The sequence below is a fragment of the Marmota marmota genome, unplaced genomic scaffold (assembly GCF_001458135.2).
Source record: "Marmota marmota marmota unplaced genomic scaffold, marMar, whole genome shotgun sequence".
Lineage (NCBI taxonomy): Eukaryota > Metazoa > Chordata > Mammalia > Rodentia > Sciuridae > Marmota > Marmota marmota.
Window position 1 is genome coordinate 4,023,785 of NW_025999897.1, and position 12,479 is coordinate 4,036,263.

General features: G+C 52.5%; 1 protein-coding gene across 4 annotated transcripts in view; it reads left to right on the top strand.

The window, feature by feature from the left end:
* Positions 1 to 9,633, top strand: part of Axin2 (axin 2) — an 84,804-nt gene extending 75,171 nt beyond the window's left edge. For 3 of the 4 annotated variants that reach the window (XM_048798174.1, XM_015504842.2, XM_048798176.1), the window contains 7 exons: positions 686 to 826; positions 916 to 1,421; positions 1,673 to 1,867; positions 2,159 to 2,389; positions 2,950 to 3,045; positions 4,396 to 4,563; positions 8,143 to 9,633. In XM_048798174.1, the coding sequence (XP_048654131.1) occupies positions 686 to 826; positions 916 to 1,421; positions 1,673 to 1,867; positions 2,159 to 2,389; positions 2,950 to 3,045; positions 4,396 to 4,563; positions 8,143 to 8,269 (1,464 nt within the window). In that variant the 3' untranslated portion in view covers positions 8,270 to 9,633. The remainder of the gene's footprint in view (positions 1 to 685; positions 827 to 915; positions 1,422 to 1,672; positions 1,868 to 2,158; positions 2,390 to 2,949; positions 3,046 to 4,395; positions 4,564 to 8,142) is intronic. The other variant, XM_048798175.1, reaches the window with a different exon arrangement.
* The last annotated feature ends 2,846 nt before the right edge of the window (positions 9,634 to 12,479 follow it).

Below are 12,479 nucleotides of genomic sequence, written 5' to 3' on the forward strand. Positions count from 1 at the left end.
CCCTTTTCCCTTGATAGATCAGCTTCAGGCAGCCGAGCTCAGCAGTGTTCTGCTCCTCGCCTGCAGCAGCTTTCTTCATTTTCTGTACAAAGAGATAGGGAGGAGGGGAGGAGAGAAATGGGGAGATCCAGGACAGTGTCGAGACAACACCACCTCAAAGGTGCGCAGTGTGCGGCCAGGAAATAAATTACCACTTCTTCTCTGATCTGGGGCCGCTGGACTCTTTTTTTCCCCTTTTCCTCCCCCCCACCTCCTTTCCAATCTTACTTTTTTTAATTTCCAACTCCCTTTCTGTTTAGCCTCTACTTTTTATTCCTTGAGTTGGTTTCTCTCCCCTCCCCACCTCAGAGGGCTGCTTTTTTTTTTTTTTTTGATGTTTGACAACAGTCTTTGAAGATTCTCTACTTCAGAGTAGCTACTGATGGGCTGGTTGTACTACAGAGAGAACAAGCAGGGCCTCTTGGAGTGCGACCAACTGCTCCTGCCCAAGGCAAACGCTGGTGGGGACCATGGCTCTCCATGAGGCCGCAGCGCCCGCACATAAAAATCCCGAGCAGCCCAGGCCGCCTCGCCAATCGCTCTGCACCCAGACGTGGGGACGAGGCACTTCCCTGGCCCCGCTGCTGCCCACCGCCTGTGCCCTCCTGGCCACTAAGCGTGCCTGTCCCTTCCCCCGCCTCCTTAGAGAACCCACCGCCTGCCCAAGGAGATGACGCCCGTGGAACCTGCCGCCTTCGCGGCTGAGCTCATCTCGAGGCTGGAGAAGCTGAAGCTGGAGCTGGAGAGCCGCCACAGCCTGGAGGAGAGGCTGCGGCAGATCCGCGAGGTAGCGTGGCGCCCCGTGTGGGTGAGAACCTGGGCCTGGGGCCCCACCTGCCACCTGGGTCACCTCCCCTCTGCTGCCTCCCCTTCCAGGACGAAGAGAAGGAGGGGTCCGAGCAGGCGCTGAGCTCGCGGGAGGGGGCGCCTGCCCAGCACCCCCTGTCCCTCCTGCCCTCTGGCAGCTACGAGGAAGACCCGCAGACAATTCTGGACGACCACCTGTCTAGAGTCCTCAAGACCCCTGGCTGCCAGTCACCCGGCATGGGCCGCCACAGCCCGCGCTCCCGCTCCCCCGACCTCCACCACCACCACCACCACCACCAGCAGTACCACTCCCTCCTCCCGCCTGGGGGCAAGCTGCCCCCCATAGCTGCTTGCCCACTGGTCGGCAGCAAGGGCTTCACAACCAAACAGACGACGAAGCATGTCCACCACCACTACATCCATCACCATGCCATCCCCAAGACCAAGGAGGAGATCGAGGCAGAGGCCACACAGAGGGTGCGCTGCTTCTGCCCTGGGGGCACCGAGTATTACTGCTACGCAAAATGCAAGAGCCACCCCAAGGCCCCAGAGCCCATCCCCGGGGAGCAGTTTGGGTGAGTGTCAGGAGTCCAGTATGTCCTGGGTGGAGCTTCCCTGTCAGCCCAGGCACTGGACGGGTAGGAGGTGGGGTCCAAGGTCCTGGACACTTGGTTTCTGGGAGGTGGGCAGAGGCGGCTGCAGGGTGGCAGGTGGCAGGTGCATGGGCGGTCTTTCCTCCTCGCACTGTATCTGCTGACTGCCTGGTGCAGAGTCCTGGAGACTTAACTGGCTGGCTGGGTTGAGTGTGGCTCTTGGTTCTCCACAGTGGCAGCAGAGGCAGTACCTTGCCCAAACGAACCGGGAAAGGCACGGAGCCGGGCCTGGCCCTGCCCTCCAGGGAAGGAGGGGCCCCTGGTGGAGCTGGGGCCTTGCAGCTTCCTGGGGAGGAAGGAGACAGGTCGCAGGATGTCTGGCAGTGGATGCTGGAGAGTGAGCGGCAGAGCAAGCCCAAGCCCCATAGGTAAACACGGGCAGCCGCCTCCGTGCGGAGGTATTGTGGGGATGGCTATTTTTGAAGTGGGGAAAACAAATGTGACTGTTTGCTCCTGCCCTCTTAATATTAGACATTGGACTGGGCAGACCACAAAAATGTTATGTTTTGGCAATGACCTGTGTTGGTGTTATGGTAGAGTTATTTTCTTCTTCTCCCTCTCTCAGCAGAATACACAAGTTTCTATTGAAGTCACATTTTCCAGTTTTTCTAACCTAATTTCTCTTTCTTTTTTCTTTCTTTCTCTTATTCCTTGCTTAGTGCCCAAAGCACAAAAAAGGCCTACCCACTGGAGTCTGCCCGTGGGTCCTCAGGTGAACGAGTCAGCCGGCACCATCTGTGGGGTGGCAGCGGGCACCCCCGGCTGGCTCCCCGCCCCCATCCCTTTACCCAGGACCCTGCAATGCCTCCCTTGACACCACCCAACACTCTGGCACAGCTAGAGGAGGCCTGCCGCAGGCTGGCAGAGGTATCGAAGCCCCCAAAGCAGAGGTGAGTGCAAGGGGCCTTGGAGGTTGAGGCAGGGGTTGGGTTTTGAGGTGGAGACGTGGCCTGTTGCTGATGGGAGGGCCCTTCTTGGCTACCTGTGTTTCAGGCCCTCCTGTGGGGGGAGGGATTGCTTGGGGCTGAGTAAGAGCCTCCTTTCCACCCTCTAGAAATTGCTTGTTTAGTTATGATCATTCTGCCAGTTAAAGCAGGATCTGTTTGCTGGGCAAGTCACACCTAGGAGCGGGAGGGTGAGTTTCAGCATATCCTTACAAATCCCATTGCTTATGAATGTCTCTTGATCATTTAAGGTGGGTTAGATGAATGTGTAAGTAGCCATGACTGGTCCTGTCCTGGGCTCCCTGGGGTTCAGGATGGCTGTTCTGATAGACATTGCAGGCCTCCTGTAGCCCCTGTTAACATAGGGCCTTGGTTGGATGTCACAGGGATGGAGGTTGGGCACATGTTTCTTCAGGAGACCAAGGAGAGTAATTTTCTCTCTGTTTTCAATTGCCCTGGGGACAGCTGTGCATCTCATAATGCCTTTGCCCTGGCTGTGTCCTTAGGTGCTGTGTGGCCAGTCAGCAGAGAGACAGGAACCACTTGGCCACTGGTCAGGCAGGAGCCATGCCCTTCTCCAACCCAAGCCTGGCTCCAGAAGAGTGAGTGTCTTTACCCAGCATTACTGAGATGTGCTGAGTGGCTTTCATTTCCGGGTACTTGTTATCTGGAATTACTTTTTTTTTTTTTTTTTTTGGTACTGGGGATTGAACCCAGGGGTGCTTAACCACTGAGCGATATCCCCAGCCCTTTTTACTTTTTGAGAAAGGATCTCATTAAGTTGCTTAGGGCCTCACTAAGTTACTGAGGCTGACCTCAAACTTGGAATCTTCCTGCCTCAGCCTCTCAAGTCATGGGTTTACAGGTGTGTACCACTACCATGTCCGGCTGGAATCACTTTTTTGTAAAACTCTTTTCAGCATATAAAATCATCTTGATTTTAACACCAGTGATGAGCAACAGTAAATAGAGATGTTGCACTCAGTGAGGATCCCGGAAAACATGTCAGTACTAAGAACTGCATCACAACACAGGTTTCTGGGTCTCACAGGAATGAACAGCTAGGACCTGAAGCCCTTAGCACATGGGTAGAAGCAAAGTTGTCCCATTGAACTTGTAAGTCAGTGGTATGAGAAACATCTCGTGTCACCCTTGAGCAGGAGAGAGGTTCTCTACTGTTGCAGATAACTGACAAGAGCATCTTTTTGTTTTATGTGGTCTTCTCCAAAATTGAGCCATGATCCTTTTCAATAAGAGTAGAATGAGAAGTCTGGCTCAGTTTATTATAGGATGGGCATTTAAAATGGTCTAAAGTTTTATTTCTTAGACTTCTTCATCCTGAGCAGTGGGCATTTGAAGTCCTGAATAAGTCATCTTCCTGGACCCACCCATTGTTGTAATTGGTTGGCCTTATGGCTACCAGCTGTCTGGCACCAGCAGCCTATTATTAGTATCATTGTTGTTGTTGTTGTTGTTACTTTTAAAATTACAAAACCTTGGGATAAATGGGATTGCTGAAATGACTGGGCTACCTTAGTTGTGTTTTTTCTGTCAGAACGCTAGGTGGGCTTCAGGTGGAAGCCACCCCTGGAGGTTCACCTCCCAGCATTCCCTAATGGGGATGAGCCTAGTAGCTCCGATTCTTTCTCCTCTCTCTTGCCTTCATTGGCAAACCCCCCATTTGCACTAACCTGCATGGAGTCCCTCCATGTGGCATTGAGGAAGATGATAACCAATTTTACAGCTGGACGGTAAACTCCTTTCCTGCATGCTCTGTGCAGATCATGTGATTCTGGACTGTGTGTCCACCAGAGGCGGCCACCTCTGACAGGAGGGCCCTGGGCTCCGCCTCAGTGTCAGGACACCCTGTCCTGCCTCGGTATCCGTGGCGTGTCTTTAAACGTGTGTCTGTTTTGAGATGCTAAGCTTTCTGCACTTCGTCTTATTTTCAGTCACAAAGAGCCAAAGAAACTGGCAGGAGTCCACGCGCTCCAGGCCAGTGAGTTGGTTGTTACTTACTTTTTCTGTGGAGAAGAAATCCCGTACAGGAGGATGCTGAAGGCTCAGAGCTTGACCCTGGGCCACTTTAAAGAGCAGCTCAGCAAGAAGGGAAATTATAGGTAAGAGTCCTGTGGCTTTTTTTGCTCTAGAGTTTGTTTGCTCAGAACCCAGAGCCAGAGGCTGGAGCAGCTGCCCTGGCCTGGGCAGGCCTGGGCGGGGCAGGAGGGACGGCTCAGAGGGAGGCCCTTCCAGGGGCTGCTGGCTTTTTGGTTCCTTCTCTCTCTCTGTCTCTGTCTCTCTCTCTCTCTCTCTCTCTCTCTCTCTCTCACACACACACACACACACACACACACACACACACACATACACGCCCCCAGTGGTAGCAGTAGCCAAAAGAGGGAGGCTGCTTTGGGGTTCTCTGGGGACCTGACTGGGCTTTTTCCTCCAAGGGAACGGACTGGGGAGACAAGGGCAGCAGTGGGCTGGGATGTGGCTCAGGTGGTAGCGCGCTCACCTGGCATGCGTGCGGCCTGGGTTCGAGCCTCAGCACCACATCAAACAAATGTTGTGTCCGCCGAAAACTAAAAAATAAATATTAAATCTCTCTCTCTCTCTCTCTCTAAAAAAAAAAGGCGGGGGGCAGCAGTTTGCTTCCTCAGGAGAGCCAGGGCTTGTCGCTGGGGTGGAGGCTCTGCCTGACATGAGGGACCTTGCGGGTGTGGGGCAGAGTGATTGCGAAGGAGAAAGCACCCCTGAAAGCACCCCTCCTTGTGGCTTAGGTTAGAGAGGTCTCCACATTAGAAGCTCAAGAGAAGGGCCAAGACCATGGAAGGAAGAGTCCGCAGGTCAAAGAGGAAGGAATGGGTGTGTGGGTGGGCACAGGTGAACAGGGCTGGCCACCCTTCCTGCTGGGGTCTCACGCCTTCTCCCTGTTGGGCCTTGGATGGGAACCTAACTTCTGGCCTCCTTTCCTCACCTGCAGAGTGGAAGTGCCCTGGGGAAGGCCACACTGAACTTGCTGGGCCCTTGAGACGGTTCGGGAGCTGAGGAGAGTGGGGGCCAACCCTGGACCATCTCTCACTTGTCTCCTCTTAATGAGAGCAGATTCTGCAGAGCTCTCTGCCCTTGGTCCATGGTCTTTTTCCCAAGAGAACACAGCTGGGCTCTGCTTCAGTTGTGTCTAGGACCCCAGAGACACTGGGAAGGTGCTCACTCAGTGCATCTGCACCCAGGAAGGAGTGCCACCTCCTCAGTTGTGTGCCCTGTGCAGGGTCACAGCAGGCATCCACACACATCCTGCCTCCAGACCCAGGGGATGAAGGGCTTAGCAACCTGTTGGGGTGGCGGGGAGGTCTTTGGCTCCTGGACAGGGTCCAGCCATCCTCCCCTCCAGAGCAGGCTCTGTGTGGCTTTGCCAGTCATCTTCATCTGAGAGTTTGGGCAGGGGCCAACAGTAATTCCTTTGGAGAGGGAGGGGATGGAGGTTGGGCTGAGACCCTGCAGGTGAGTGACCAGCAGGGCGTGTAGCTGAGCCTAGATCTTTCCCTTTAATACCTGGGAAGAGACAATTCTGAAAAGTTATCAAAGGGACCAGGGAACAGGCCTGGCTGCTGCTTCTTTTAATCTTGAGGAGACACAGGTGAAACTAATTACACAAGTGTGCCCCTCCAGGGATTCATTTTGATCTTGGCTTTGACTCGGCTGGACTTTGAGGGGAGCTGCAGGTGACCTTCAGGGGAGAGGAGCCACAGAGCATGGAGCAGGCCTTGCAGGGAAGGTGCAGTCAGCCACTCCGGCCACATCTGGCCCTGATTTTTTTCCTCAGGCACATTTAATAAGCCTGGCTTTGAAGCCCTGGCCTCCCCTTTAGTGCACAAAGACTTGCACAAATGGTCAACTCTCAGATTCCTTCCTGATTGGATCAGGCTGTGGGAAGGTCCTCCCAGCTGCTTTATCTCTGCAGGGCCTGGGCTGGATTCAGTGCCCTCCTGGTGGGGCGGGGGTGGAGTGCCAGGCCTTGCCCCCAGTGCTGTGTGGGCCCCAACATCTCAATTTGCACCCCCACCCCCCTCAATAAAAAGGCCCAGCGAGGTTGGGGCTGTGGAGTGGGGACCTGGGCTGTTGAGTAATCTCAACGTGGCAGGGGTTCAGAAAGCAAACAGTCCTTCCAGACGTGCCAGACGCTATTGGTGCCAGATGTCAGAAGAAAGCAGAGTTTGCCACATAAAGCATGTTGTAGTGGAAAAGCCTGTTTCTTGGAGACAATGAGGGCAGTGCAACGCGTTTGAAGTCCCGGGTGGCCAGGGAGCCTTGCCTCTCCTCTCTCTGGAGGAGGCTGTAGTGTGTGAAAGGTCACTGCGAGCTTGCCCAGAGGTGCCGAGAGCCCAGGTTGGTGAACCTGGAGGGGTTAGGGCTGGGGCTGCCTGAGGGACTGGGATGGGCACCTAGGGGATCTGAGCCTCTTGTTTGAAAGAGTGACTTTCTGCTGTCCCCCGCCACAGAGGTCCTCCACATTTTCTAGCCGTCTCCTCTGAAAGCTTCCCCAAGAATATTGACTTGCTCCCTGAACGTGAAGCGTTTCCCCCTGGCCAGAGTGCTGAGAACAGAGGCGCTGACTGGACCCAGCTGTTCCCTTGGACTTCACCCTATCTATCTCCTAAGAAAGCCTTTGGCTCACCCTCATTAGACAGGAAGAAGTTTAGCTCTTCACAAAGCCGTTGATTTTTTTGTTTGTTTTGAGAAAAGGCAAAACAAACAAACAAAACCCAGCCGTAACCCTGAGAGGAATCCTATGTTTTAGAGGCTGCTCCTGCTCCCAGGGGACTGTGACCTTCCCTCTGCCAGCAGCCTTTATGGGTTGGGTGAATTGAACCGCCTGAGGGGGGTCTCCCTTGCTGGGAACAGGGAACCAAGAGGCCCTTACTGATCTCCTCTACAGGGCCTGGCTGAGGACAGCAGTGGTTTCCAGAGAGAGGCCACCATTCGCATTTGTGCAGTTACACAGCTTTAGGAGAAAGAGGCCTGGGAGTGCCCAGAGGGCCTGACTCAACAGCACAGAGAAGGGCCTCTGCTCTTTGACTTGAGAGGGAGCAGGGGAGAGGAGGCAGGAACATGGAGACCAGAGGGAGGGTGTTGGGGGGCCAGTGCTCTGTTCTGGACACTGGGACAAGTCCAGAGCTGGCCGGCCTTCTGCATGGCTGTGCCAGGGACCATCGCCCCTGGGCCCAGGAGGTGGGAAGGGCGAGCAGCCTCTGGACTGACGGACCAGCTGCAAATCTGCCTTCTGCAGATGCCTGTGGGTGCAGGCTCCTTGTTAGGCTGGCCGAACCCGGACCTGAGTCCAGTTCTGTCAGAAAGACACCCTCCCCCGAGCCTGGTTGCCACTGCAGATAAACCCCGGCATTTGCCCTTCCCATTCATTCTCTCCCTCCCCCAAACGGGAGAAAGCAGCAGCTCTGCTTCCCACTTCACGTGGGCCTTGGGCAAGCAGCCTCTGAGGCGCTGGTGGGAGAGGCCGGGGCGGGCCCGGAGGGGGACAGCCTCCCCCGGGTGTCTGATCCCTTTGGCCAGACACCCCACCTGCCCCTTAATCAGACGAGGAGAGCGACTTGCCAGCACACCTGCTGTCGCTGGTGCACACCTCGGCTCTTCCTTCGGAAGGTGCAGTCTCAACAAACTTTTCCTGTTTTCCTTTTAAGGTATTACTTCAAAAAAGCAAGTGATGAGTTCGCCTGCGGAGCAGTGTTTGAGGAGATCTGGGACGACGAGACGGTGCTCCCCATGTACGAGGGCAGGATTCTGGGCAAAGTGGAGAGGATCGATTGAGCCTCTGGCGAAGCGTGGAGCTGGGGCCCGCATGCCCTGTCTTGGACCTAAGCAACAGCCACACGACATTTTGAAGGAAAATTAAACCAATGAAGAAGACTAACTCTGGGGAAGCATTGGCCACTGGGCCTTCGGGAGGGTGGGGGAGGTTGATTTTCATTATTCATGAGCTGGGTACTGAGATAAGAAAAGCCTGAACTATTTATTAAAAACATGACCACTCGTGGCTGTTGAAGATGCTGACTGTGTTGGAGAGACTGCCATACATAATAGATGACTTCCTAGGGGTCTGAAATCCATAAACTGAGCGAAGCTGTGTGTAGCTTACCTGAACAGGAGTCCTTACTGATATTTATTGAACAGTTGATTGCCGCCAGCCCCAGTTTATGGATATGCTGCTTTAAACACGGAAGGGAGAGGGGAAGTTCAGTCGTTCTGTCTGCACTTAGGAGCGGAGCTGGGAGTGCACGGATGGTTTCTTAGCGAAGAAGGAATTGCACCTTGCACTGCCTTTCTCCCGGGGAGGATGGACATCTTTTTTTTTTTCTTTTTTTTTTTTAATGGTGCCCTACCATTGACACATGCAGAAATTGGTGCATTTTTTTTACCCCTGTGCTGCTTTGTCATAAAGGTCTTCAGGGTTGGCTGTGTGTTGACATCGCCTTTTGGGGGTGGTCACATTGGATGGGCTGCTCCATCGTGGAGGAAGGGGTGCCTTGTTGGGGCCCCAGAGTCACCCTGGGACCGAGGCCCCACATCTTTAGCCTCTCAGCCCTGGGCCCAGTGGCTGGGGCTGCTGGGATCCCTGCCATGTGGTTCAAGCTGTGCTTGTATTGAAGTGACAGTTCTGATTTTTTTTCAATTAGTCTTTGGACCACAGCCATTCAGGAAACTCTCGCCACCCCTGCCGCCACCCTGCCAATCCAGATGCAGGGAGACCTAGCAGCACCTCTCCTCCAACACTTCACCGTGTTGGGGTTTGTGTTAAGTTAATGTGTACATTGTCCGCCCTTGTCACCTGTACCATACATCTGTATATAGTGTACGGCAAAAGAGTATTAATCCACTATCTCTAGTGCTTGACTCTGAATCAGTACAGTACCTGTACCTGCACGGGACCCCCTGTGTGTCGCCCTATATTGAGGGCTCAAGCTTCCCTTAATTTTTGAAAGGGGTTTATGTATAAATATATTTTATGCCTTTTTATTACAAGTCTTGTACTCAATGACTTTTGTCATGGCATTTTGTTCTACTTATACTGTAAATTATGCATTATAAAGAGTTCATTTAAGGAAAATTACTTGGTACAATAATTATTGTAATTAAGAGATGTAGCCTTTATTAAAATTTTATATTTTTCAAAACGTTGGCCTCGTCTTTTGAATCCCAGGGTGCAACAGGACTGGGTACCATTTCTACTTGAGCATCTGCCATTCATCCCCCGCCTTACCTGAGCCCTTAGCTGATCTGCGCCTGCCTGGAGGTTTGGTAAAACTTATTTCCTGGTTGCTGGTCGAGGCTTTTCTTGTTGGGGAGCAGGTGTGAATGACGGCATCCCCACGTGTACTCGGTTTCCCTGCTAGGGGTGTGTCTGCAGTCTGGCCATGCAGGTGCAAGTGGTAAGGGACTGAGGTGGGTCCTCCTAGGGGTACTTGCGTTCCATTCAGTGTCTCAGAGGTGAAGAGCCCCTCTGAAAATGGGTTTGTATCCGTGGCATAGCCAGGTGAGGCCAGGGGACTTTGAAGTCATTGCCAACCTGTCACCCTCCCCTTTCTGTGGAGGCTAATGACCTCATCTGATCACTCTCTGGGCTGGCCAGGTGTGGGGAACTAGCAGCAGGTGATTCAAGAGGGGGCGAGGCTGGTGCTGCCAGGGAGAGGTGTGCTTCATGTGGACACGGAGGTCAGTCAACGGGTGGCCTTTCACCAGAGCTCCCTTCCCGTGCTGAGCACCCCTCCTGGCCGTGCATTGAGCAAGTCCTCTTAATCCTACAGATGAACCCTTTTTTAAACTAAGAGGACTTCTGTGGGTCGGACTGTGCTGCGCGCTCATCAAGGTGGGGTCTGCTGTGGGTCTGGTGTGACTTGTCCCTGCTGCCCCCTGGCCTCAGGTGGAGATGAAGGCCAGAGTCCTGCTATGTGAGGGAGGGGCAGCCTGACCACAGCCCTAGCAGCACTTGGAGCCACGGCTAGGGGTGTGCGGTGTGCCTGTGCCTCTTCAGGCCTTCCCATGCAGCTCAGGTGACGCTAGAGGCTAAAAGTGTACCACCTCCTGGGTGGCTGTGGGCGAGGACTTGGCATCTCAGCTGGGCTAGCCCATCACTCCTGTTTTCACCCCTTCTTTTATTGTGGTATAAACACGAAACACAATCGACATTTGGCAAAATTCTAAGCGTACAGTGTAGCACTCTTAGCAACAGCCATGATGCGGTACCACGGATACCTAGAAGTTACTCAGCTCGCAGATTGGGATTTGCTGATTGATTGGCAAATCACCAGGCCACCCACACCCAGAACTACCATTTTGCTCTCTAGCTCCATGAGTGACAGTTTTAGATAGCTCATAGAAGCAGAATCACACATTTTAAAAAATTATTTTTTAATTGTAGTTGGACACAATACCTTTATTTATTTATGTTTATATGTGGTGCTGAAAATCGAACCAGGGCCTCACATGGGCTAGGCAAGCGCTCTACTGCTGAGCCACAGCCCCAGCCCCAGAATTACATTATTTGTCCCGGGGCTCGCTTATTTCATTTAGCAAAATGTCCTGCGGTTTCATTCATGTTGTCACATCATAAGATTTCCTTCTTTTTAAAGGCTGAGTAGTATTCCATTATATTTCTACCCCACATTTTCTATCGCTCTTCATCCAACAGTGGACACATGGGTTGTTTCCATATCTTGGCTCTTAGGACTAACACTGCAGTGAACACCGGAGAGCTCCCATTTCTCCACAGCCTCACCAACACCTGGTTTTTGTTTAACATCCACCGTAACAGGGAGGAGGTGATGGTGTCTTGTGGTTTTGATTGGCGTTTCCCTGCTGCCCGGTGAATATCAAGCATCTTTTCCTATACTTGTACGTCTTAGGAGGCGAATCTTTATCCCATGTTTTAAATTGGGTTGTTAAGTTGTTTTGCTACTGCATTGGAGAAATTTCTTACATATTATTGAACTATATACTTCTTTTTTTTTCTCTTAGATAGTGGTTATTTTTTTATTTATTTCTTACATAAATGACAATAGTGGAATGCATTACATTCATAATTATCCATTCACAGCACAATTTTTCATAACTCTGCATATAAAGTATGTTCACGCCAAATCATGAGATCTCTTATTGATTTTTTTTGTGTGTGTACATTACAATTCCTAATGCACGGTCTTCATCATACAAAATACATGTATAAAGATGTGAATTTGGTGTCAACATACCTTATATACAAACAGAGACATGATAATCGTGGTATAAAGGTGAACTATATACTTCTGCTGCTTCTCCGCTTCTCGCTCATACTCATAACCAGGGGATCTTACCTCCGCCTGGATGTGCTCCCAGGCTAGTGAAACCTTGAATGTGTACAGAATCAGTTATGTGTGCCTTCCTCTGAGATGGGGGTCAACGGCATCGCTAGACTCTCAGGGATCTGTGCCTCCAAAGAAAACACTAGAAACCCTTGGCTTGGCCTATCAGCCCCTCTTCCCTATCCCCAAATCTTAATACCAGGCGCTCCCTCCTCAAGGTCCTTGCTAGTGCTTCCTGAGGACCTGTTGCTTTGGTCTGGTGTGACCGAGCGCCCCCCGCCGCCCCCCAGGACAGCCAGCGTCTGTGTGTCCCCCCCAGGGGGTGGTGTGCACATCCTTGTGCTGCTCAGGCCTCCGCCTCAGGTTCACATGCTTGGGTCCTTCCACATGCTCCAGCCTTATTTCTCTGATTCTTAACCAGATCCTTCGTGGTCAAGAGCAGACTGTGGGCGGGGGGCTGGGGTTGTGGCTAAGGATAGAGAGCTTGCCCAGCAGGCATGAGGCCCTGGGTTCAATCTCCAGCACCACATACAAACAACCCAATCAACAAATGGGCCAAGGAATTGAACAGACACTTCTCAGAGGAGGACATACAGTCAATCAACAAGTACATGAAAAAATGCTCAACATCTCTAGCTGTCAGAGAAATGCAAATCAAAACCACCCTAAGATACCATCTCACT